The 26,796-nt window shown below is 44.2% G+C and overlaps 1 protein-coding gene across 1 annotated transcript in view; it reads right to left on the reverse strand.

The window, feature by feature from the left end:
* POMT2 (protein O-mannosyltransferase 2) overlaps nucleotides 1-26,796 on the reverse strand; it is a 425,522-nt gene that overhangs the window by 45,283 nt on the left and 353,443 nt on the right. The window contains exons 18-19 of the mRNA XM_078659955.1: nucleotides 25,186-25,291; nucleotides 1,500-1,640 (exon numbers count right to left, since the gene is read on the reverse strand). Coding sequence (XP_078516081.1) covers nucleotides 1,500-1,640; nucleotides 25,186-25,291 — 247 coding nt within the window. The remainder of the gene's footprint in view (nucleotides 1-1,499; nucleotides 1,641-25,185; nucleotides 25,292-26,796) is intronic.

Consider the following 26,796-nt stretch of genomic DNA (forward strand, 5'->3'; position numbering starts at 1 on the left):
TATACTCGGATAAAACAAAATCACTTATAAGCATGGGCTATGGATATTTGAGGTTAGGTAAACACGACGATAGTGGGAAAATAGCGGCCAAATGGTCGACAAGATTGGGAATAAATATCAATCCCTCACAGATTTCATCTTCACTACGTCAAATAAACCGGGTTGTGCAATCTTCTAATCTGAGGTTGCAGTTATATAAAACTATTACACAGCTATACTATACTCCTCAAAGGATCTCTAGTTGGGCATCAGGAAATCAATCAACTGATCGTACAAAATGTCCAAAATGCAATATGGAAGCAGCAGGCATTGAGCATATGCTCTTCTCCTGTCCAGAGCTAACTTCATTCTGGAAGGGGATAACTGACGTTTTGATCAGGAAGCAAATAGATACACCATCGCTCTCGGCGCATTTGATATTACTAGACATCCAAGATGTTTGTTGTCAGCATAAAGATTTGTTAACTATAGTATATGCCTACGCTAGGTTAGTTATAGCTAGAACCTGGATTTCTAAGGATCCTCCGAAAGTAATTGGATGGTTGACTTTGATAAGTGAAATAAATGAAAATGGAACTTTCATTAACAAGACTTAGAGGCCCTAAGGCTTCGATAAGGAAGGAAAAAATTTGGGGAACCTTTTTTTTGGAATTGTGAAACTGAGGTTATAAAGGTTTGATAAGACCAGTTTAAATTCCGTGTTTACATTTTGTATAGTACATTTTTGAAACTATATTATGTTTTTCTCTGTCCCAGATGTCAATTGTTAGTTTATGTTTGTTTTTATCTTATATGTATTTGTTACATTATGTAAATTTAATGAAGATGTTCTTCTTGCAATATCAATAAAAATGTGAAGAAAAAAAAAAAAGCAAAAGAGGCAGAGTTTAGTACTCCAGGATCCTGTTGCCAGTAGCCAGAAAAAATATGGGACAAAATTGGATACAGGAGGCGAGGTGAGGCCTTTCAAGGCACAGGGCCAGCTTTCACTTTCATGTCCATGGTAGCCTATCTGCTAAGACTGCCCTTCATTTCCTTTATTTTCCCTTTTAAAAAAAGGTTTGTGAACGATGTTTCTAGTCAATGTTTGCTAATGTAGTGAGTACTTGGTTTGATTGTGTGCTTTTCTAAAATATAATACTGAATAAACAAGTTAAGGTTCACCATTTTAGCCTTTTTAATAGACTGAAAAGACGTTTTTTTCTATAATCAAGCACACTTGCCCACTGAAAAGCATTGTGCATGTGTATAGATCTACATTTTTATATATTTTTTGTAAAGTGCACCTAAATCCCCCATGTACCTATGGCATTTCATTACTTAAGAATACTGATGACCATCCCCTGGAAGAGAACAGAAGGGATTTAACTCTAAGTATTGAAAAGAACTGGAGGAATTTGCGCGTGAGCATGACAGAGAATCAGAAAGATTCACACGTGAGCTCAATGAAGAACAGAAGAGGTTTACCTGCAAGCATGCTGAAGAACATGATAATTTACCTGTGAGCATGCTGGAGAACAGCATTGCTGGGAAGTAGTGGTGGAAGTACAAGACTCTTCCCATGACAAAAAATGGGCAGTAATGGAGAAACCAGCCCAACATTACAAGGCCCCCGCCTCTAATCAGGACTTGGCATCGCCCTAAAATACAAACACATAGAGAAATGTTATTTACCAATAAAACATCAACAGAATATAATTGAATACAGAGATTTATTCATCTGGCAACTGTTGTTTACATTCATGTTTATTGCATAAAATAGAAGATACATGTCCAAATAATTTGCACAGCTGACTTGCCTTCTAATGTGGTAAACAGAGACATATTTAAAACTAGAAGAATTATACATTTTTCATACCTTTTTCATCTTCCTTTAGTTTGCATTGTTAATGCACTGCTTGAAGTGGATGAGAACAGAACAGAGAATGTGTTGTGGGCAGTGCTTTAAAGGACACACATTACGAATGGAAGGGTACAACTTACTTTCCCACGAGAAAAATCTGTCTTCTAGCACTGGTTATGGGACGGAGCAAATGCAGATGTGGTAATGAGTGAATCAAGTCAAGTCAAGTCAGGAATTTGTATAGCGCGCTACTCACCCAGAGGGTCTCAAGGCGCTTAAGGGAGAGGGGTACGCTACTGATCGAACAGACAGGTTTTGAGTTGCTTTCTGAAGGAGAGGTGGTTCTGTGTGAGACGGAGGTGGGTGGGGAGTGAGTTCCATGTCTTGGCCGCCAAGTAGGAGAAGGATCTTCCTACCACGGTGACTCTTCGGATGCGTGGAATCGCGGCGAGGGCTTGGTTGGACAATCGTAGTTGGCGGGTGGGGGTGTAAAAGGTCAGGCGAGTGTTGATGTATCTGGGTCCTAGGTCGTGGAGGGCCTTGTGTGCGTGGGTGAGGAGACGGAACGTGATTCTCTTGTTGACGGGGAGCCAGTGCAGGTCTCTCAGGTGACCGGATATGTGGTTGTGGCGAGGTAAGTCAAGGATGAGTCGGGCGGAGGCGTTTTGAATGCGTTGAAGTCTTTTCTGCAATTTGGCTGTGGTTCTGGCGTAGAGGGTGTTTCCGTAGTCTAGTCGACCGGTTACAAGTGCTTGGGTGACCACCTTCCTTGTTTCGGTGGGGATCCATCGGAAGATCTTTCGGAGCATGCGTAGGATGTTAAAACATGATGATGAGACGGCGTTGACTTGTCTGGTCATCGAGAGGGAGGAGTCTAGGATGAATCCCAGGTTGCGAGCATGGTCCGTTGGTTTGGGTGCGCTGCCTAGGGCCGGGGACCACCATGAGTCGTCCCAGGTAGAGGGGGATGATCCAAGGATGAGGACTTCCGTCTTGTCGGAGTTCAGTTTTAGGCGGCTGTTCTTCATCCATTCGGCTACGTCTTTCATCCCTTCGTGTAGGTTGGTTTTGGCGGTGGTTGGGTCTTTGGTGAGGGAGAGGATCAGCTGGGTGTCGTCTGCATAGGAGATGATGTTGAGGTTGTGTTGGCGTGCGATGGATGCGAGGGGACTCATGTAGACGTTGAAGAGGGTGGGGCTGAGCGATGATCCTTGTGGAACGCCGCATATGACTTCGGTGGCCTCTGATTTGAAAGGGGGGAGGCGGACTCTCTGGGTTCTTCCGGCTAGGAACGAGATGATCCAATCCAATGCCTTATCTTGTATCCCGACGTTCCTGAGGCGTTGTACAAGTGTGCGGTGGCAGACCGTGTCGAACGCTGCGGAGAGGTCCAGGAGGATTAGGGCCGCAGTTTCCCCGTTGTCGAGCAGATTCCGGATGTCGTCTGTGGCTGCGATGAGAGCGGTCTCAGTGCTGTGGTTGGCTCAGAAGCCGGACTGTGAGGGGTCGAGGGAACTGTTGGACTCAAGGAAGGCGGCGAGCTGACTGTTGACGGTCTTCTCTATGACTTTGGCGGGGAACAGGAGGAGCGAGATGGGGCGGTAGTTCTTAAGTTCGGTGGGGTCTGCTGTAGGTTTCTTCAGGAGGGCGCTGAGCTCGGCGTGTTTCCAGCTTTCTGGGAAGATAGCGATGTTGAAGGAGCAGTTGATGATGTCCCGGAGTTGGGGTGCGATGACGGAGTCGGCCTTGTTGAAGATGTGATGGGGGCATGGGTCGGTTGGCGATCCGGAGTGGATGGAGTTCATCAAGCGAATGGTGTCATCGGTGTTGATTGGCGTCCAGGCGCGGAGGGTGGTGGTGGGGGGGTTCGGTTCAGTGGTGAGGGGAGTGGGCTGGTCGCCGAAGCTGTTATGTATGTCTGCGATCTTGCTGTGGAAGAACGAGGCTAGAGAGTCGCAGAGGTCTTGAGAGGGAGTGATGTCGTTGTTGCCGGCGCTGGGATTGGTGAGCTCCTTGACAATGCTGAAGAGTTCCTTGCTGTTGTGGGCTTTGCCGTCCAGTCTATCCTTGAATGATGATTTCTTGGTGGGGCGGATCAGCTGGTGGTGTTTGCGGGTGGCGTTCTTGAGGGCGGTCATGTTGTCTGTGGTTGGGTTTCTTCGCCAGGCTTTCTCGAGGGTGCGGCAGTTCTTTTTGGAGTTCTTGAGGTCATCGTTGAACCAGGAGGCTTTTTTGCTTCCTGGCTTGTTGGGATGGTTTTTCAAGGGTGCTAGTTCGTTAGCGCAGTGGGTGATCCACTGTGCGAGATTGATGGCTGCTTGATTTGGGTCCGTTGCTATGGCGGGAGGGTTTTGGTTCAGAGATGTGGTGAGCTGGTCAGTGGTAATTTTGTTCCAGCTTCTGCGGGGAACTTGTTGCGGGTGGAGTTGGGTCGTGGTCTTTCTGAAGCTGAAGTGGACGCAGCTGTGGTCTGTCCTGTGCAGTTCCGTGACGTGATTGAAGGAGATGTGCTTGCTGGATGAGAAGATTGGGTCGAGCGTGTGTCCGGCGTAGTGGGTGGGGGTGTACACCAGTTGTTTGAGTCCGAGATTGGCGAGGTTATCCAGCAGGGTGGTGGTGTTGTTGTCGTTGTTATTCTCCAGGTGGAAGTTGAGGTCCCCTAGGAGGATGTAGTCATCGGAGGGGAGGGAGTGTGGGCTGACAAAGTCAGCAATGTCTTCGCTGAATTGTGTGCGGGGTCCTGGGGGTCTGTAAATGAGGGTGCCTCTGAGTGTGGTCTTGGGGTCGGTGTGTATCTGGAAGTGGAGGTGTTCGGTGGCTAAGAGGGTGTCGTCGGTGTTGGTTGAGATGCGGATGGTGTTCTTGTGGACGATGGCGATGCCTCCTCCTGTTTGGTTGATGCGGTCTCTTCGGATGATCTTGTATCCGTCCAGGATGGCTATGGCGATGTCGGGTGCTGATGAGGCATTCATCCAGGTTTCCGTGAGAAAGGCGACGTCCGGCGAGGTGGTGTCGAGTAGGTTCCATAGTTCAATGGCGTGTCTGTGGACCGAGCGGATGTGAGCAGGATGCACTTCAGGTAGTTGTTATTGGAGCTCTGTTTGGCGTTTGTGGTTGTAGTGTGGGTCCTGATGCAGCAGAACTTGCAGGATTGGCAGGTGAAGGGTCCATGGGTACGTCCTGGGGCGGCTTGGTGGCAGTAGTGGAGGCAGCGGTGTTGAGTGCAGTGAGGGTTGCGCCGTCGTAAGTTTGGCGGGAGGGATGGCCTTTGCGGGATCCAGGGGTTCTGGCGCTGGGCGCGGTACCGGCGCGGACGGGCGTAGAGGGGCTTACCTTTGGTGCGCCTGCTGCGCGTGAACGCTGCGCGTTTGCCACTCTGGAGGGGGGCGGAGCGAGGGAGGAGCAGCTGGGAGCGGGGTGGCGAGTGGGGAGGGGAGGAGCGGTGATGCAGGAGGGAACGGGGGTTGGGCTGAGCAGCGGCAGGGAGCGGGGTGGAGGGGCACAGGGCACAACAAATGGAATCCAGAAACAAAACCGAAACCAGAGAGGCACAGCGGGCAGCGGTGGCGGCAGCAATCAGGGGGCACAACAATTTGAATGCAGAGCAAAAACGAAACAGGCACAACAATTTAAATACAGGGCAAAAATGAAAACAAAATACTGCACAAGACCAGATCCTTGGCGAGCTCAGGGGCACAGCAGCTCAGGGGCACACCAGAGGCACAGCGGGCAGCGGTGGCGGCAGCAATCGGGGGTCATGTACGAGGCGGGTGGAGCGACCGGCTCTGACCAGGTCGAGTCAGCAGTGAATGATTTGCTGCTGCATTCCAAATATTTTAAATCCAGTATACACGTGTTTATATATATATATATATATATATATATACATACACACACAAACATATGTGTGTATATATTTATACGCACATTTCACTGGAAAAATCTAAGGTTAAAGGGACGTTATAGTTAGGTGAAAATGTCAGTTACCGTTTTAAACTAACAAAACCACTGAAATTCGCCAGGTCTAGTTCTATCTCAAGGAACTGTAACCTGTGCCCTAAAGTAACTATAACTTGCGCCCCACAATGCAGTGTTGTCATCAATGATGTCATAGAACATGTCATAAGTGATGTGAATATGGAAGATAATTAGCAGTGCAGTGCATGGCGAGGGTACAAGATATATTTACTGGCGGTCTCCACCTTTCACTAACGTGCTGTTCACAGTGCAGACTGAAGTGCATACATTGACAATGAACAGCACATTTGCTGTAACAGGAACACTATCCTGGTGTGCACCTAATGCACACAGCTAAAGGTGCATTGCAGTGCAAACAGGGAAGGTGTGCTAGAACTTTAATTCAAGCTCAGGTGCTTACAATTCAATGATGCCTTGTGCTGGCAGTTGCCTCTTAGACTCAGATCATTTTGGAGAATATGCATAGTTAGATAAAGACTAAAGCTTTGTGACTAATATTCCATAGATCAAGATAACAAGCTCAGGAGGTAGAGGGGTCAATTACAACTTCACTGAAGGTCATCAGGATGCAGAACCAGCACTAGGAGTATGTTATCATTTCTTCTGCACCATATTACTTTCATTGATAGACTGAGTAGCAAGGAAATCCCTAATATCCTGTGGCTCTCAGATATAAGTACTATCAGTGAGTAACATTTCTTCTGCATTGTAGGGTCTTCATTGATAGTCATGCATGTTAGAATAGAGAAGCAAGCAAATCCCCAACATCCTATGGCTTTCAGCCATAAGAGATAAAAGACCGCAAGTCTTAAAGTCTGGAAATTCGACACTCAAAATGTATTAAGCGAAAATAATCTTAATGGCCTGACCTATACTATAGTCTGCTCTTTTGTCAGGTTCATTGCCACTGTGACTGCCAAATTTGTGAAGAGATTTCCAAGAGGACACTTTACAAATTACTCCCAGTAGGTTACTCTTTAACCAAACTGTAGTTGCCACATTCCCTCTGCAGGAATGAGCCCTGGGCTTTGCTGGCAGTAATGTATTGGACAATTGGTGAGAAGAGGAAATAAAGGCATTAATCTAATGAGAAAACAATTGCTTAAAGGAGACTAAGTCTTTACGCACGGGGCCATAATTAATGAAAATTTGGTTTACCTTTCATAGGCTTTTGATCTCACACACTAAATGATGGTTGTGTTCTGCTCAGAAATGTACTCATGAACCCTACAGAAGAAAAGAATTCATTCATCTATGAGCATGACGAAGATTAGGAGGGATTCTCCTGCCAGCATACTGTAGAACAGGAGGGTTTGTTGTGAAAATGGTGAAAAACAGGAGGGCTAAAAAAAACCTGGAAAAGTCATGGATGGGTTATTATTAAATTTCTGAGGCTACCTTAGGCAAAAAGGATGGTTTCTCATGACTACCCTTTTTGAGAAGGAGACAGTGTAGGGTTCCACGGTTGAAAGAGCCTCTAGTTCACTAACCATGCATGCTTAAGTAACAGTACTACATGCTACCTTCTATATTCGATCCTGCAACTAAGCCCCTTGTGGATGTTTTAAAAAGGAGAATCCATTAAATTGGAAAATAGAAAATCAAGTTCCAAAGGAGGAAAAGATGTTCTTATTGGTGGAAAAAAATCTTTAATCTTTTAAGTAAGTCCTATGTCACTAGAGTCTTGAAGAAGGAAGGCTTATGGAGACCTTTTCTGCATACTGTTTAAGCTAGAAGATGGGCTTTAATCAAAGAAAATCACAGTTTAGCCTTAGCCACAACCAATATGTGTGGCAGAATCACGTTTCTTTGTTTGATATGAGATTATAATTTTGCTGTTGGCACAATAAGCAAAATCACATCTATTTGAAAGCATGGGAGGAGCTGAAATTATTGGACATTGGTAACAATAGGAAATACAGGAAACAAGCTAATGAAACGTCGATTTCATTTACAAAGGTAAGCCTGTGCATGTGGGGCTTTAATGAATGAAAAACTGGGTAGACTTTAAGACTTTTGGTCTGTTTCAATAAACATGCAAAACCTTTCAACTGAAAGAATGCTTTGCTCAGCCCCCAAATCAGAAATGTACACATGACCATACAGAAGAAAAGTGTGAATGTCCCTGTAAGCATGGTGAAGAATGGGAGGCGGTGCCTGTGATAATGATAATGAACAAAAGGTCTGAAACCCTGAAGTTATGGATTGAATAATCTGAAAATGAATCGATTCAGATGCAAAGAGACATATTGTGCATGTCAAGGCAGAGTTTGGCTTTGTGTTACCGTATGGCCTTTAGATTACTCTGGGGACAGGCACCATAGGCCTAGGAGGCGTGGTCTGACACCACAAACAGACTTTCGGAGGGCCCATCAAATGTATTTGTTTGCAACAGTCCCTGCATGGTTTGAAACCTGTGAATTTAGGGGGGAACGTTACCATAGCAGACTGAAGCATTTTGTTTCTCGGAAGTCTGGTCAAAGATCAGGGAGATGCTCTGGATCTGCGTCTGAAGACATGGAAAGGAACAGAGGTTAGCATGAACAGGTGGCGCTTACATGCACGAAGCCAACTAGGACTTCGCAGAAGAACTTCACTAAAAGTTTCTGGGTCCAGTCTTATTCCTTGGGAGGTGAGGAATCTGCGGTTAGAAGCATCCATCAGAAACTCTCCTCTTTATCAAAGAAGACTTCTCCTTGTGCAGGCCGACCAGATGATTTATTTTTTATCATTTTGGGTTAAATATAACAGAGGTAGGAGGCACTGTGAAAGGAAGAGTATCCACATTGAACAATCAAGTAACCACATGTAGCTTGTAATATTTTGCAACCTTAAGTGGGTACGGGAAGATTGGAGAAATCCTGAAATTGGACAGTGGTTGCCGTACAGAATTAGTGACTGGAGTTGAATGGTGGACTTGAATCTGGAGCCTCTCCTTTGACTGTAAGTTCACCTTTGCTGCTGATGAGAAGTAGGTAAGGCCAGTGTATAGAAAGCTTTTCAGTTATTAATTTTGTGAATGATCTTACTGTAGATCCTGTAAATGTTACGGAGCAGGGTGAGGTGCCTCAGATGTTGTGCATAACTTAAGTGATAGACGAGTGGAGGGAGGCCTTTTACTAATAGGAGGCATTGCTACTGGCCTGAAGAGCATAACTGGTGTTGATTCTACAGTTACAGCTGCCTCCACTTCCATAGGGCTCAGTGAAGTTTGAAGAGGGTCCACCTCGTCAGAGGTCCAAGAGAAACCTGACATCCAGTCACAGTAGGCGAGAGGCACAGCTTTTTAATTAGAGTCAAAGACTCTTACAATGATGGAGTCAATGTCAACTATGTCGACTTGCACCACATTGAATAGTACCATAACGAACAGGGAGACTTTAAATGTCTCCATATTGGTGTCTTCCTCAATGATGAGTGCCAGTTATGACTCAACGTCAAGACCAAGACAGATCCTGCCATCGACGACAACCAGGTTGGGCCTAACCTCTTAATGACATCAAGATCTTAAACACTGATCAGGGCTACCGATAATGAAAGTGGCAACATTTATTTTGTTTCTCTTCCTTTTGTTTTTTTTTCTTGTTGAATCTCCCTCTACGAGAATCCCTTGGAGCCGAAGGCTATGCCGTAAAGGCAGCAGAATCTTTCCTGGAAAACCTTTGTTTTTGTGTTTGGCTCTCAGGTCTCATGATTTTTCCTTTTAGAATGATGTTCCCTGTTCTTCAAGGTGCTTTTTACATAATTAAGTGCAACATTTCCCAATCTAAAGTGAGAGACTAGCAGTCACAGCCTTCAGACCTAGTGGGTGGGTAGGCAAAGCCCCCTTCCAACCACATAAAGGGGACACAACAATAAGTGAAGGCATTTTGACGAGAACAAATGACTTAAAATACCAGCAAAAACATTAAAATGTATTCCAGAGACGAAACACATCAAGTGAATATGGTAACAGTTTGCAGCCAGGGAATCTGTAAAAAGTGGGTAGAAAAAAAGGAAAATAGGACTTACTCTGTAAAAATGTGTTTGTACTGTGAGGTACTGTAGATGCACATGCTCTGCAAACTCCTGTCGTCTAGTGTGATGCCCGGGCATTTCCAACTGTCTTTTGTTCGAAGAAGTCTTTCGAGTTACACAGTACTCTGACTCCACCTTTGTGAGCTGCGAAAAAAATAACTGACTCGGAGAGGCAACTGCCAGTACAAGACATTTCGGACTAGAAGCACCTGGAACCTTAAAGGGAAATAGTGTGGTTTTAACCCTCTTAATAATAAACCTATTGGTGCTGCATTGTACTTTTGTGAAGGAATTTGGTTCGCTCTAAAATTCAGAAAAATGCCCTTCAATAAGAAGTTTAAGGTACTTTGTGACATTCGGCATGCCATACTCAACCCTTTGACACATTTTTGGAATGTAAGTGTTTCCTCAACCATACACACAGGAGGGAATTATTCGAAAGATCGGAGATGGTCACCAAGTCTTTAACAAATTCTACAGGTCCTGCAAAATCTTGTTTCTGTGACTCCTCTGGTTGCCCGCTTTTTGCATTGTGATATGCCATCTTTTACTTTATACACTCAGTTCAGCACCAAGGAACCACCCATAATCTTGGTGTAGGCGAGATAGGACCAGGGTTTGAGAACAGCTTCTTAAGGTTAGCTCTGAGACATGGGGCTAGACTTTACAATATAGCTGTAGTTTGTTGAGAATCCTCATTTTCCTGTATGGTACTTCACTCTGTTTCTATACAACGTTGTCCACCCACTTCTGACCTACATTATATCCAGGAAGGTGTGGCTCCCTCTTCTTTACTGATCACTAAAATGTTATCTCTATTAGAGTAAGCACCTTGGTTTTAAGTAGAGTATGTCATGAATTGACTTGGCGATCGATCACGGTGAAAGATTTAGAATAATTAAGACTGCAATTCCCTGATAACAAAGAAAGACTAGCCCTACGCCACTTGCTAGTGATTTACCTTCTTACCTTTTGGGCAGGTAAGAAGGTAAGAGTCCAGAGCCCATATGTTGCTAATTCGGTCTATGGCCTCTCGATCTGGTCCTTGTCACACACAGTTGCTTTCACAGGTGACACCTGTAGATATCCTGCTGATGGCAATTAAACCAATGGCTGTGGTGAAGGGATGAATGCTGGTTTTTTATATCTATTATTTAAGACTTCTGCTCTGTCTGATTTCAACAGCCTCTATCTCAAGCAATAGTTTTTTTGATTCCTTTTGACCTTCAAGTGGGCGGCAACAATCATCCATTTTTTAGAGCTCCCTGCATTTGTTTTTTTGGCCCATACCCATAGCCAACCATCAAATTCTGGAAGGCAGGCTGACAAAGTGGGGACAGGTTAGATACGTTTGCATGGCTTATCGGGCGATTGAATTTATTATGTTGCTTTGTCTTGAGTAATATATGTGTTAGCAGGGATTCAGATGTAGGGATAGAGAAGCCTTGGTTGACAGTCATGTAAGGTAATGTTTTTGTTCTTGACAATAAGATTTCAGCTATCTACATGTTAAATCCAATAGCTCTGTAATAGTCACTTGGTGCCTTTTTCAAGAGAGATGAAAAAACCTAAACTATTCACTAAGTGATGTTTTTCTTGTTAATCTTTATAAAGCAATGAGCCCAAAACTTAATTTCACCACTTGGAGATTTATTTTGTCTACTAAAGTGAAACACAAATATTTGAAATAAATACACTATACTATCAAGCTCCGTGCAAACCCAGTAACTTTAGAAATGCTAAGATGAATAAGTTACTTACCTTTGTAAAGGCTCTTTCTGGAGGATACCCAATTTAACTGCAGATTCTCCACCTTTAGAATCTTTAGAACTTTTCCCATTGTCTGGCATACATTAATTTCATTTGTATCATCTGGCTGAAAGAATGACATCTAGCACTTCAGACGGAAGGTCAAAAGTCATCAACTCATCACCACTCAATCATGTAGGATGTGAAGGTTCAGGTGTAGGACTCTCCCCTATTTCTGAGACAAGAAGTCCTCCCAAAGGTGTAGTCGGACCGGAGGGCGAATGCACAGAAGCTCTTGATACACCCCCTCCTGGCCCAGTTTATTCAATTCTATGTTGCACTTATATAGCGCATGGCTACCAGAAGGCCTCCCAGAGATTTCAGTGAGACACAACTGTTTCGAAACTCAGAGGAGGTATTTCTGAAATAGCCAGGTTTTTTGTAATTTAAGGAACTGAAGTTTCTGCGTGGTGAATCTCAGGGGAAGGAAGTTCTAGCTACAATGAAATGGAAGAACTGACCTCCCCATCTGAATTTTCTGATGGAGGGGCAGTTGGCAAGGAAGGCACTAGAGGAGCGAAAGGTTTGATCAGGAACATAGGAAGAAATCAGAGAATGGGTGATCAGAGGCCCGGCATTCAGAAAGGCCAGTTAAGCAATGCAAAGTTCTTTGTACTTAATATGTTCTCCTTCTGGGAGTCAGTGGAGGGAATTGAGACTGTGGCAAGCGGAGTGATGTTAATGAATGTTTTGGAGGATACCAGCAGCCGCATTCTGCACAACTTGCAGTTTTCTTATGGTCATTTTGAGGCCCCTAAACAGACGGAATGTCCATTTTCCATGTGAGAAAGAATAAGGGCCTGGGCCACTAGCCTCTGGGAGAGTGGTGGAAGCAGAGGAAAGATTTTTCTATGCATCCTAAGGATGCCAAAGCATAATGCTGCAAGTTTTGTTTCCTGGGCCTCCAAATTTAAAGAGGAGTAAATTCATATACCGAGTCTTATTATGGCCTGTTTGGAAATAGGTGCAAGTCCCAGGCAGTTTGGCAAATCCATCGAGGGGGCAGGGATTATTGCCAAGAATCAGGAGCTCAGTTTTGTTTTCATTCAGTTTCAGACAGGAGTTATTTATCCAGGAAGCAACCTTCTCCAGGCATAGGCCTAGGGTGGCAAAATGAGGATTATGATTCTGTGTGAGAGATAAGACCAATTGAGTGTCATCTGCATAGGTCACAATTGAAATTCTACAGGGTTGAACGACATCTGCTAGTGGACTTATAAATAAGTTAAAAAGTGTAGGGCTCAACGAGGAGCCCTGTGGAACATCACATGTAAGCGGGAAGATGACAGAAGTACAGCCACCCTCAAAGATCTGGAAGGATCTCTTATTACTTTATTTATTTATTAAGGAATTTTATAAAGCACTAGCCTGACCCGAGGGGGAAACATCCTTTTCAACGCAACTTTTACCACGCAGTGCCTTTACGACGCAACTATTACAACGCATGCCATTACAAGGCATTGCGCTGGGGGGCGCTCTAGGATAGGGAATAGTTTTAATTTACTATCCAACCCCTTCCCTACTATCCATGGGGCCTGAAGTTGGAATAGTAAATTAAACTATTCACTATCCAGCACCCCTTAACGCTATGCGTTGTAACAGCATGCGTTGTAAAAACTGCGATGTAAAGGCATGCGTGGTAAAAGCATGCGCTGTAATGTCATACATCCGACCCGAGGGTATCAGAGGCTTCACAACAGTTTTTGAGCAAGATTTATACAATAAGCAGTATTCTACTTATAGGTTCGGCAGTCCAAGTGTGCTGAGAAGCATTGAGGTAGTACGCTAGTCCTGAGATAACCTCATAGAGTGCACGTTGTCTTGGGGTTGATACAATAAAGCAGGATTCTACATAATAGGTTCGGAAATCCATGTGTGCTGAGCAGCATTGAGGTAGTCCGTGAGTCCTGAGATAACCTCAGAGTGCACGTTGTCTTGGGGTTGAACCAAATAAGGGAGGGGGGCAGTTGGGGGTCGAATAGCATGGAGGAGGAAAGTCTTAGAGCTACAATGTCAGTAAGAGACGACGAGCAGGAAATAGCATTTTGATGGCGGCTATCCATCCGGGAGGGAGCGGTTGAGGAAAATGACTTTAAGTTGTTTTTTGAATTTTGTGACAGATGGGATAGTCCTGATACCGACTGGAATGGCGTTCCAGATTTTGGGTGCATTTCCGGCGAAGGGCCGTGCAGCAGTTTTTTGTTTGCGTGTTTTCATGGGGGTGAGTAGTAGGGTACTGGAGCTCCTGAGGTTCCTTGTCTGGCCAGCCCTCTTGAGTTTGGCTCCAAATACTGTGAGGCAGGCAGTTCTGTATCTGGCACGCAGTTCGTTTTGGAGACATTTTAGTTCTCTGAGTGTTGGTGAGATGTGATCGTATTTCCTGATTCCAGTGACCATTCTAGCTGCTGCACTGAGAGTAGTTTTGAGGGGGGCTAGGTGCGATTTTGTTGTACCCGTGAGGGTGGCATTCCCATAGTCGAGTCTGGATAGCACCAGTGAGTGGGTGGCTTGTTTGAGGTCGTTGATTGGGCTGAATGGTTTTATTTTGTTAAGTAACTTCAGGTTGACGAAGGCACTCTTTGCGGAGTTCTTGATGTGATTGGCCATGTCGAGTTTTGAGTCTAGGGTAATTCCTAACGATTTAACAGAGCGGGTCACAGTGTGATTGCCTTTAAGAGCATCCAAAGCTTTAAGCCATTCTGAAATATGATGGTTCTCCTCTTTGTTGAAGATGAGGAGTATTTCGGTTTTGTCTCGGTTGAGTTTTAAGTGGTTAAGCGACAGCCAATGTTGGATTTCTTTTAGAGTGACATTTAGTCTGTGAAGGTTTCAAGATAGATTTGGCTGTCATCTGCAGGTGTCATCTGTCATCTCTTCTACAGAAGGGATATGAGCCACGCAAGAGATAGAACCGAGATTCCAGCGCTATTAAATTGCTTAATGAGGATGTTGTGACGAACAGTGTCACATTCTGCACTGAGATCAGAGAGAATGATAGCTACCATCCATCCGTGATCCAGTTGCTCTTTAGCATCCTCCGCAATTGACAGGAGGGCACTCTCAGTGCCATAGTATGGACGAAATCCATACTAATGAGTGTCATTAGGAATACCATGGCTTTCTAAGAATCAACTAGAGCGGAATTCACATGCTTCTCCAGGAGCTTACTCATGGCCGGGAGGAGAGAAATCGGTCTATAATTTCCCAAATCGATAGGGTCTAGGTTGGCTTATTTCAGCAAAGCCTTCACCATTGCCTGTTTCCATTTTGTAAGGACAATTCCTGTGCTCAGTGAGAGGTTTTGTCAATCTACCAAAGTGTCTAGGGCCAATATAAATGACTTTGGCCCGCTCTGCCCTGACCTTCCTCAGAACTTGAGGTAGGAGAAGTTGTGTTGGAATAAAACAAAGTAGTCACATTTTCAGACATCTACTCTTCAGAATCCGAAGGGGAGGAGACTTCTAATCAAGTAGGAACATTGAGACAGAGAGCCCTAGGAAAAGAGAGAGAGAGAGAGAGAGAGAGACAGAGAGCCCTAGGAAAAGAGAGAGAGAGAGAGACAGAGAGCCCTAGGAAAAGAGAGAGAGAGAGAGAGAGAGAGACAGAGAGCCCTAGGAAAAGAGAGAGAGAGAGAGAGAGAGACAGAGAGCCCTAGGAAAAGAGAGAGAGAGAGAGAGAGAGACAGAGAGCCCCAGGAAAAGAGAGAGAGAGAGACAGAGAGCCCTAGGAAAAAAGAGAGAGAGAGAGTGTGTGTGTGTGTATATATATATATATATATATATATATATATATATATATATATATATATATATATATATATATATATATATATATATATTTAGGATTGATTTCCATAGGGAAATCGCAGCATTCTATTTGGAATAACTTTGGCGCCGGTTGAGGAATCAGCCTGAATTTTTCAGCAACTTTGCCTCGCGGCTCTCCGCTCCTTCCCTGAAAGTTTGGGGGGGATTCGTCAAGCGGGGGCCGAGATAAAAGGGGGGTCCCAAAACGTGTTTTCCCCATGTTAATTTCCATAGGGCGGTCTGTCGCACTTTTAGCTCGAACGGCTGATTGGATTTTCACCAAACTTGGCAAAATTGTAGGGACTGGTAGCCCGATGTGCCTTTGCTATGTCTCAAGATATGTGCTTCAGTGGATTTTGAGTAATTTAGGTTCACAAAAATTTATATATCTATGGCAGCTTACCGGTGAGCTTACCGGTGAGCTTACCGGTACGCTTACGGTACGCGTACGTGCGCGTACGGTACGCGTACCTCTAGTGCGCGAGCTGCATTCTGATTGGCTGCCAATGTCTGTCAACACTCCAAAACAGAAACTGTTGGCAGCCATCTTGTGCCTCGGTAGACTGAGGCACAGGAAAGCAGAAAAACAAACGTGTAGAACTCAAAAAGGGGGCAGGGTAGAAGCATCCTGACCCCCTAGGCCTGCTCAGGGGGTCCCACAAGGACCCCCAAGGCCCAACAAAAAAAAAAGATTTGGGGGCCTTGTAGAAACACTCTGACCCCCCTAGTGCTGTTCAGGTGGTCCCATACAGATATTAACATATATAAATGTTATCCGCTAATAGAATTAGCATTTAAAAAAACCTTGCGAGTTCACTGAAAAAAACAAAGGTTTCAGGCCTTATATAGTTAGGAATTAGCATTTAAAAAACCTTTGAAATTCACTGAAAAACCATAGGTTTCACACCAGTTATAGTTAGGAATTAGCATTTAAAAAACCTATGAAATTCTCTGAAAAAACCATAGGTTTCACACCAGTTATAGTTAGGAATTAGCATTTAAAAAACCTATTAAATTCACTGAGAAAACCATAGGTTTGACACCAGTTATAGTTAGCTGAACATTTTACTCATACACACACACACACCCCACACACATACCCCCACATACACACACCCCACACCCACCCCTCCCACACACACCCCCCACACATACCTCACACACTCACACCTCCACCCACACCCAAACACCGCACACACCCACACCACCCTACCCACACACACCTCACTCCCCCCCCACACACACACACACCTCACAGACACACCCCACACATCCCCCACACACACCTCACCCACACACACACACCTCTGACACACACCCCACACACACACACACACACCACACACACACCTCTCTCACACACACACACACACACACACCCACACACACACTCCTCACACACACACACACACACACACACACCCCTACACACACCCCCACACACACCCCACACACACACCCACACATCCTACACACACACCCCACACACATACCCCCCCACACACACACCCCATCCCCCCACACACACACACACCACAAACACACACACTTATTATTTTTTTCTTCTTTTTTAAGGGGGTGCCCCACACCCATACACACACACACACCCCACACACCTCCACCTACACCCCCCACACATACCTCATACACCCACACCTCCACCCACACCCATCTCACACACACACACTCACCCCCCCACACACACACCCACACACACCCCACACACACATCCTACACACACACACCCCACACACATACCTCCCCCACACACACATCCCCCCACCCCCCCACACACACACCACACACACACACACACATTAACACATTATTTTTTTATTTTTTTGAAGGGGTGCCACACACACATACCCCCCCCACACACACACACACACACCCCACCCCCCCACACACACCCCCCACCATACCTTATACACCCACACCTCCACCCACACCCAAACACCCCACACACCCACCATACACCCCCACCTACACCCACACACCCCACACACACCTCACTCCCCCAGACACACCCCACACATCCCCCACACACACCTCACCCCCCCCCACACACACCTCTGACACACACCCCACACACACACACACACACACCTCACACACCCCACACACACACCTCACACACACACACACACACACACATTCCTCACCCCCACACACCCCCACACACAACCCCCCCACACACACACACCCGCACACACACCCCACACACACACCCACACATCCTACACACACACACCCCACACACATACCCCCCCACACACACACACCACAAACACACACACTCATTATTTTTATTTTATTTTTTTGAGGGGGTGCGCACCCCGGTACACGTATCGGTACACGTACCGGTACGCGTACCCTGGAGAAAAAAAGAAAGACAGAGTTTTTTAAAAATGTAGCATTTTTATATAAATTGGAGGTAGTTCTGAAAAGAACTGTTTTTTTATTCTTATTGTTGTTTTATATTTTTTTATTGTTTTTTTGTACCCCGCGACTTTAAAAAAAATATATATATATTATTTTATTTGCCTTGGGGGTCCTTGTGGGACCCCCTGAGCAGGCCTAGGGGTCAGGGTGTTTCTACTCTGGCCCCTTTGCGAGTTTCACACCTTTGTTTCACTGCTTTCTGCTGCCAGGTACACCCAGTATGCAAGGGGAATTAGTTCCCCCTCTTCAAACATGCACGGGGGCTGCGTTGCAGAGAGGTGTAAAAAGGGCCGTGGCTTAATTACACCTCTCTTTAATGCAGTCCCCTGGTGCATACTGGAGATTCCTGGTGGGCTTTCCGGTCTTATATAGTTAGGAATTAGCATTAAAAAAACTTTGAAATTCACTGAAAAAAACATAGGTTTCAGGCCTTATATAGTTGGGAATTAGCATTTAAAAAACCTTTGAAATTCACTGAAAAACCATAGGTTTCAGGCCTTATATAGTTAGGAATTAGCATTTAAAAAAACCTTGCAAATTAACTGAAAAAACCATAGGTTTCAGGCCTTATATAGTTAGGAATTAGCATTTAAAAAACCTTGCAAATTCAATGAAAAAACCATAGGTTTCAGGCCTTATATAGTTAGAATTTAGCATTTAAAAAACCTTGCAAATTCACTGAAAAAAACATAGGTTTCAGGCCTTATATAGTTAGGAATTAGGCACAAGAAAGCAGAAAAACAAACGTGTAGAACACAAAAAGGGGGCAGGGTAGAAACACCCTGATCCCCTAGGGCTGCTCAGGTGGTCCCACTAGGATATTAATATATTTAAACGTTATCCGCTAATAGAATTAGCATTTAAAAAACCTTTGCAATTCACTGAAAAAACCATAGGTTTCAGGCCTTATATAGTTAGGAATTAGCATTTAAAAAACCTTTGAAATTCACTGAAAAAACCATAGGTTTCAGGCCTTATATAGTTAGGAATTAGCATTTAAAAAAACCTTTGAAATTCACTGAAAAAACCATAGGTTTCAGGCCTTATATAGTCAGTGATGTCATTTGAGATGTCATCAGTGATGTCACTGACCATGTCATGAATGATCTAATATGTGACATCATCAGCAGTGGATTGCGGGTGCGCGATATATACTTAGTACAACTAACTATATAGGAGCAATTTCAATGGTTTTGTATGAGTAAAATGTCCAGCTAACTATAACACCACTAAAACTTATAGTTTTTTGAGTGAATTTAAAAGGTTTTGTAAAAGCTAATTCCTAACTATATAACTCCTGAAACCTATGGTTTTTTCAGTGAATTTCAAAGGTTTTTTTAAATGCTAATTCCTAACTATATAAGGCCTGAAACCTATGGTTTTTTCCAGTGAATTTCAAAGGTTTTTTTAAATGCTAATTCCTAACTATATAAGGCCTGAAACCTATGGTTTTTTTCAGTGAATATATATATATATATATATATATATATATATATATTTGTTTTGTGAAAAATTTCTTTCGAATTTATGTTACACAAAGACCTACTAAATGTGACTGAGGCAATTCATCTGGAAGGTCTAGAAGGAGCATTCTTTGAAAAAACCATCATCAAAAGTTTGGATATATTCACCAAATGTATCCCCAAGTTCTCTAACAACTTAATTGAGGGGAAATAGATTCCCTCAAAACCCTGCAGAAGGACAGAGTCATTACTATGAAACCCTTTGACAAGTGAGGAGGGATAGTCCTTATGGATGCACAAAGATACAAGCAAAAGGTGAAAGAAATGCTCTATCTATTCCCGAACATTATGAAAAGAAAACACAAATGAGCTGCCATGACAGGCTGAAAATTTAAATCAATGAGGCCACTACTAAAGATTTAGAAAGGTGAGACATATATAGAAATGGATGTGAGCTTCACAACTTAACATTCCCATCATATACGATGTACCCAATATCCACAAGGATAAATTAGATCCACCCCTACAACCCACTCTCTCAATGCTCTGACAGAACGCATAATGAAATATGTAGATGTATTTTTAAGACATATCGTCACCAATTTAGGGTCATACTTCAAAGATACAGGAGAAATGATAAAGAGGTAGAGTGTGTACGCTTAAATCTGAGTCAAGAAATCTTTGTAACATTGGACGTAGAGGGACTCTACACTAACATTCCTCAAGAGAAGGCAATCAATAGTGTAAAACAAACACTTTCAAGAATACCAGGAAATAGACTAGGTGAGTTTGTGTTGTGCCTTTTTATTGGTTTATGAAACTTTTTCAACTTCTTAATTTATTATATCATCAATTGAAAGGGAGCAAAATAGGGGCATCTTGTGTGCCAAATGTGGCAATTATTGAAATGGGGTATTTGAAGAGAATACATTTACAATTAAATATTAGATGTAGGTCCCGAATAAATAGATGATAATTTCTTCATCTGGCAGGTCATGGAGGAACAGTCAAAGGAATTACTTCCAAGGATAAATGTGTGCCCTGTCCATTTAAAATTCACCCCCAAAAAGAGCAGGGAGACCTATTTTAAGGCCTAGGCAGAACTGATCCTCTGGCAGATTCTGAGAGGAATGCTGAGGAATGGAAACAGACATTTTGTAGCAAAGGGTACTCATGCCGCCTTGGAAGGCATGCATTTAAGAGAGTCAATTAATATAATAGCACAGCAATGTTCACGGCTCAACAGAAAAAAAAACCAGGAAAAACTGGTATGTGACACATAAAATTCGAATCCGGATGGATCAGCCCAAACTGGCACGTATTAAACACCAATGATGATGATGAGACACTTAAACCACTATTTGCTTTCCCTCAGAATCCAAATCTGACTGACAAGCTAGTTCAGACTCAGATTCCATCCAGGCAAGCCTTCTAAGTGCCAATACCATGGCCTATAGAATCAGTGGTATCCAGACCTGCAGACACTTTGTACTGTCTATTTTAGACCATTTGAGTGAGAGAGTTCCTGTTGGATCGACCAGCAATGATAACACTGGCCATGTCCCAAAAGCATGGGTTTACGTGCCGGGAACATACAGTGCATTTAAAGAGTGTAAAGAATGCTAGCGGAGAAAAATATTACCTTGCCATAGACTTGTTATGTTTCCGCTCCCTATCTAGGGGGTGGATATAGGGGGTCAAAGGAAAAGCATTTGGATTGACATTACTTGTGGATACCTACACCACAAGGCTTTCAGACGTTGGGTGTCTTGTTGAAAATCAGGGTTTCCTAGTGGGTGGTCAGCGCCATCTGGTCACAGGTCAGCTGTTCAGAGGGGCTGAGCACGGTTTAAACCAAATAGCCAGAAAAGTAGTCATAAGGGTCTTGCTAAATAGTAACCATGGCCCAGATGCAATAGGACATGGTTGGAAACTAAGCCAATTTATTGACTGAATTCTTCGGAGTAACCAATAGCAAGTATGGCACTTCTGCTGCTTCTCAAATTATTACAGCAAAAGAGGAACTTTCTATCATTGGTGCACCAGGTGGAGAGTCCATTTCGGTCTCTGGTGCGTTATCGAGCTGTCCAAGGACAGCCCTTCATCAGTAATGAGGGAGAGCAGATTGTTCGCATCCTAGTCATCATAAGTGTTGTGAGGAACATTAGATATGCCCTGAAGCACATCAGAGTAGGAGCGGAAAAGGGCCTCCATCATCTGATAGCATTGGTGTTGAGGGGAGAGGCCAAGGGTAAAGGTCTAACTGTACAATCACTGGTAGTGTCTTAGTTATTTCACAGTGCATCAGTACTAGCGTGGGGCATACATTGGTTCAGGGTCAGAAACCAGATTTACAGTTGGATCTGCTTCTCGCACTGTCGGCATAGGCACAGAACCAAGTGGCGTGAGGCCTGAGATGGGAGATGAAGTCTGGAACAGCTTTGGCACAGGAATGGGGCCTGAGTGGAAGTACGCATGGACTGGTAGGTGGGGGAGGAGCTTGACTGGCTGCCAGTGGAAGACCATCAGGGGACAGAGGACCCTGTGGCCTGAAAGTGCATGAGAATGAGCCGGTAGAATCTGAAAAATGTGCAGTTTGGCCTCCTTGAAGGCCAACATTTCCTGCAAGGTCAACAACATCCCTGGAAATTCAAAGAGCATCAGGATCGAATGCGGTAGTGGCTCGGAGTCAGAGGACGCCACACCCTTAAAATAATCTCCTCACCAGACTTCAAGTGGCAGGATCAGGGACGAGTCTCACTTGGATTTCTTGTGCTTATGGCTCACTTTTGACTTGGACTCGCCAGAACACTTTTAGTGGGAATGGAATTTTGCTTGGGGCCTACCTTGTAACCAAGAATGGTTGTGACTTGGAGTGGTACCTCGGTTTTGAACCCCACCTCCTCTTATGCTTGGCGACGTAAAGCTGCACCTCTTGCTCCCTGGTTGCCTTCAGGATGCATGATGGTGTGACCAGATGCCAAACACCATAAGCAAGTGTTGTGAGGTGCTGTGTGGTTCCGTGACTGGCATCTGTTTTCTGCAGTCATGGCATGGCTTGAACACTCTTATTTTTGAGAAATACATTGTCCCTGGCACACTCCCTGTGGTAAATGTGAGAATCACCTTAAACTGACAAAGCTTGGAGAGGAGATCCACAGTGATGGGTGGAGAAAGAAAAGAACTATTGTCAGAGCGCAGGGGTGGCTTTATACGCAAGTCCACTCCGACACTTTCGGAGTGGTATGAAGTCACTGAGGAGCCATTCGGCCCCACCTAATAACGCACAGAGAGCGCCCAGTCTGGTGCCTGGGGACATTTTAAAGGTGAGTATTCTGCATTTTAGAAATATTAGTCAGAAATGTAGTCTGCATTTTGATACATAAAGTCTTGCATTCGTAAAGAAAACATAAAACGGCAAGTATCAGAAGGTGAACAATTAAAGGACATGGTGAACTATTGAGACTCGACACATGACATCAGGAGTTTTGGTTATATAACATTGCAGTACACTCAACTATGTTTAACTGTTCATTCCTTTATGCTACAGAGTGCTTAAGATGGCTTGTGTCAGACACAGAACCTCATCTGATCATAATTTTATTTATGTATTTGGGTACCTGCAGTTTTACTATTTAAATGCTTGACTAAAATTGCAGTTCAAAGTAAGTGAAAATAAATGAACAGGTCAAGATCAAGATGAACTACTCACACGAGAAATGGAAGGTAGATTATTGTGCCGCCAACCTGCAACTTTCGAATGAAGAATTGCTACACCCTGTATTGTACCTCTCTTGTGAGGTTGTGGCAGAGATACTTATACTGCTGATGCATACGCTGTGACTGACTGTGATTTGGGAAATTTACACTAAAACTGTCCTTGCTACTTGCTTATTTAAATTATCAATGTACCATGTTAATTGTGAAGTGTAAATTATTTATATTGTTACAAGGAGTATAACATAATTGCATCATAGGTGGTCACTAAGTAATCAGGTCTTCCTACTTCAGGTATAGCAGCAATTCTGAAAAGCGATAGGTCTGTCCCATTCAATGTATGCCAGCCCCAGACCCTGGAATTCGAACTCTTGCCCGCTTTGTTGAAACCACCACCAAGTTACAATGCCCTCTCCAGATAAACAATCTTATCAACCTTAACACACATCCCATCTTCGTACTCACACAATCAAACTTTCCATTGAAAAAGACAGCTCTACTGTCTTAAACAATGCATGTTAAGGAATGAACCTGCCCACCCGACCCATTCAATCAATGCATTGGGTATAGTCAACCCCAAGCATCTTTTTTTTTATGGATAATGGAAATGGTGCCCAATAGAGAAAATATTGTCAAAGCGAATAGGTCTGGCTTGCATTCCAGTCCAGATTAAAACATTAAAAAGTTTAGTACAGTGGAAAAACAAAATAGAAATACCTATATGATGTATACAGTGCACCTACGAGATAAAACATTTATTATGTGAATGCTAGTGTACTTTTGAGATGTAAAATGCAATGCAAGCCAAATCATACACCAAACAGCCAAAAGTATGAGGTGAGAGAGAAATACGTCTCTAGGCAGAGCCAAAGTACCATTCTATGTGTATTTTGAAGAGCTGTTAACCATAGTGCTTGCAGACAGCAGCACTGTCACGTCAGACTTAAAAAGTAGGTTGACCTGAGATACATTTTAACTTGCACTGATTAATATCAATATCTGAGTCTTAAGATGCCTTTGGGTGTTTTAAAGAGCTGTTTGACCAGAAGGAATCTGGGGTGCAGCTTCGAAGCAACGGAGATGGAGTTCATAACGGGTGCCAAAATATTTTCTCTATACGGGATGCTGCCGAGCTAAAAGCCAGATCTGCCTGTAACCTCAGTTATGAAGCACAAAGGTTCATGCAGTGATTAAGGCTTGCAATACAAGGCATTACAGACTAGGGACATCACATTAATGGTCCTGCTTTTTAACTCCCCCAGCTATGAGAGTTCAATGACATCGGGTGGTAGACACAAAGGAATGAAGAGGATTCTAGGAACTGAAAATAGCTACTGCATTCTGGGGGCATTTGAGCAGAAGATGAACTTATAGCAGGACCAGTAAGGTGTTTATATTTGTAGCCATGTGATAATCAAAAGGCTGTGTGGGATTTTGGTAGCACAGGAAGTGACAAAAAATAGATCAAACTGTATTATTATTGTAATGTTTATCAAGAATGTTTTTTAAGTACACAGTCAAGTAAAAATAGCATCTCGGTGAACCATTTCATGAAGCACTGGTTCTTCAGTTTTAACAAGACTGAGGTTCAAACAACAATGCAATTAAACTATGCAAGATCCAATAACGGATAAAGTCTTAAATGACTTATTTGTTTATTTAAAGTTTCAAGATGAAGATAAGGGGCGTGTCAGTCATCAGGGAGTAGGGCGAGGTAAAGCATGGAGTAATGGACCTTCGAACCGCACTATGAGCACACATTTTGGTGGGAGAATAATGCTCCATAAACACTTAAAAATAAGATTAAAAAAAATAACTCATCCCTCACATACCTAATGAAAGACACATTGTAAGTATAACAGCTGGGTCAGAGCTCTTGTACACTGAAGAAAGATGTAATTTGGTAAACAGCCCAAGGGACATTTGAAGGGACTTTACAAGTGCAATGGGCCTTGTTTGTGTTGTGTACTTTATGTACATAGTCACGAGCACCTTACTTTGAACTTTGTCCCAAGGTGTAATAACCAACTGTTGATGTGTACCAGGTACAGTATATTTAATGGCTAGTATATATATAGGAAACAAATTCATATAAAAAGCACAAGCATACCTTTTGCTTCATCTGCCATTTCAATACCACGTTGTAAGGAGACTGCTGAAACAAAAGCCATGAGGAGATAGATGCCAATGCAGCCCAGATTCAGCCACCAGATCACCTGCAGGGGAAGAAGTGAGAGGGCCAGGGAGACATTATTTCCTATCACAGATTATACCCTAATGAGTAAAGCTCAAGACCTCGTATGCACAGAAAAACTGAAGGTGGAACTACTATCATCCAAAAATGCACTTACTCACTCCCTCTCCAATTGACTTTCTCGCTCTGCATTGTTAGCAGAGATTAGAGGAGTTTTTACAAGGATTACTGCACCAACTCATGCAGTAGTTCCCCACCGCAGGCCGAGCTCTCCGCTATTCATCTTTTGCCCACTTAACAGTGCTTTTTTTTAAAAATCGGACTTTTGCCTCCTCTTAATTGCTCTTTATTATCTGACTTTTGCCCCGTAACTGTGCTTTTTATCTGACTTTTGCCCCGCAACTGTGCTTTTTATCTGACTTTTGCCCCGTAACTGTGCTTTTATCCGACTTTTGCCTCCTCTTAACTTGCTTTTCTATCTGACTTTTACCTCCATTTGCCCCTTAACTGTGCTTTTTAGGTCTCGCGCCTAGCATTGTAGTACGCAGCACTGCTCGTGCAGCGCCAGACCTCTTGTACGACCTCTTGTACGGGGTTCTGAAAGCTGACCACACGCTCGTGCGTGTGATCAGGCTTTTCGCTGGCTGCCATTGGCTTTAGCGTGTATTTTTTACAAAAATAAGGCATGCAATTGGGCAAAGGCGGGTGCATGTCCCGCCTTTGCTCCGCCCATTCCCATTGGTATCTAGCACGGGCATCAGCACGGCACAGACGACAGGCTCCCTCGCCCCTGCTCCTCTGTGGTGCGCACCACTGGTTTCAATTTCCGCATCCACACCTCTGTGGTGCGCGCGCACCACTGGTTGCCGTCTGGTTGTCTGTACTCTGTTTGCTTTGCCCCTGCTCGTGTACCAGCACAGCGGCTGTTGTTCCGGGTTACAAGCGCTTGTGTTAAGCCGCTGTGGGCCATTGCTTAGCTGGGTCGGCTGCTCTGCTCACTTGCTCACAACCCTTTGCGTCTGGCCTAGGCTGAGCGCAGCATGGACCAGTCACACCAAGCCCCGGTGCTGGTCGCCTCCTGCCTCAACACTCCGGTGAACCTGCACATCTGAGCTCCCGTCATCCTGTATGAGCGACAGCAAGAGGAGGAGAGATGGCGGCAGGAGGACAGATGAGCAGCCCTGCACTGGGAGGAGGGCAACAGCAGCTGCGGAGCCCAGGACACCAAGGTACAGGGGGTTGGGGGACTCCACAATGTTTCTGAAGAACGCAGTCTTAGTGCAGCCTTTCTGGGGGTCCCTCTGTCAGCGAATTACATGTGCGCTCTGTGTACATACAAAGAACTGCACGTACCAAGCTCTGTTGTGATGCAGCCTGCAAGAAGGGGGCATTGTGCAACCATTATCCATCCACCGTCCTTGCAAGAAAACCCAGCTGTACCAATTAGCTGACATCCCCCAGCTAAGCTTTCCTCCTGGCTTCTGGGCCAATCACTCACTGCTCTGCTACCCACCTCCAAACACTCGT

Source organism: Lissotriton helveticus, chromosome 9, assembly GCF_964261635.1.
Source record: "Lissotriton helveticus chromosome 9, aLisHel1.1, whole genome shotgun sequence".
NCBI classification, from domain to species: Eukaryota; Metazoa; Chordata; class Amphibia; order Caudata; family Salamandridae; genus Lissotriton; species Lissotriton helveticus.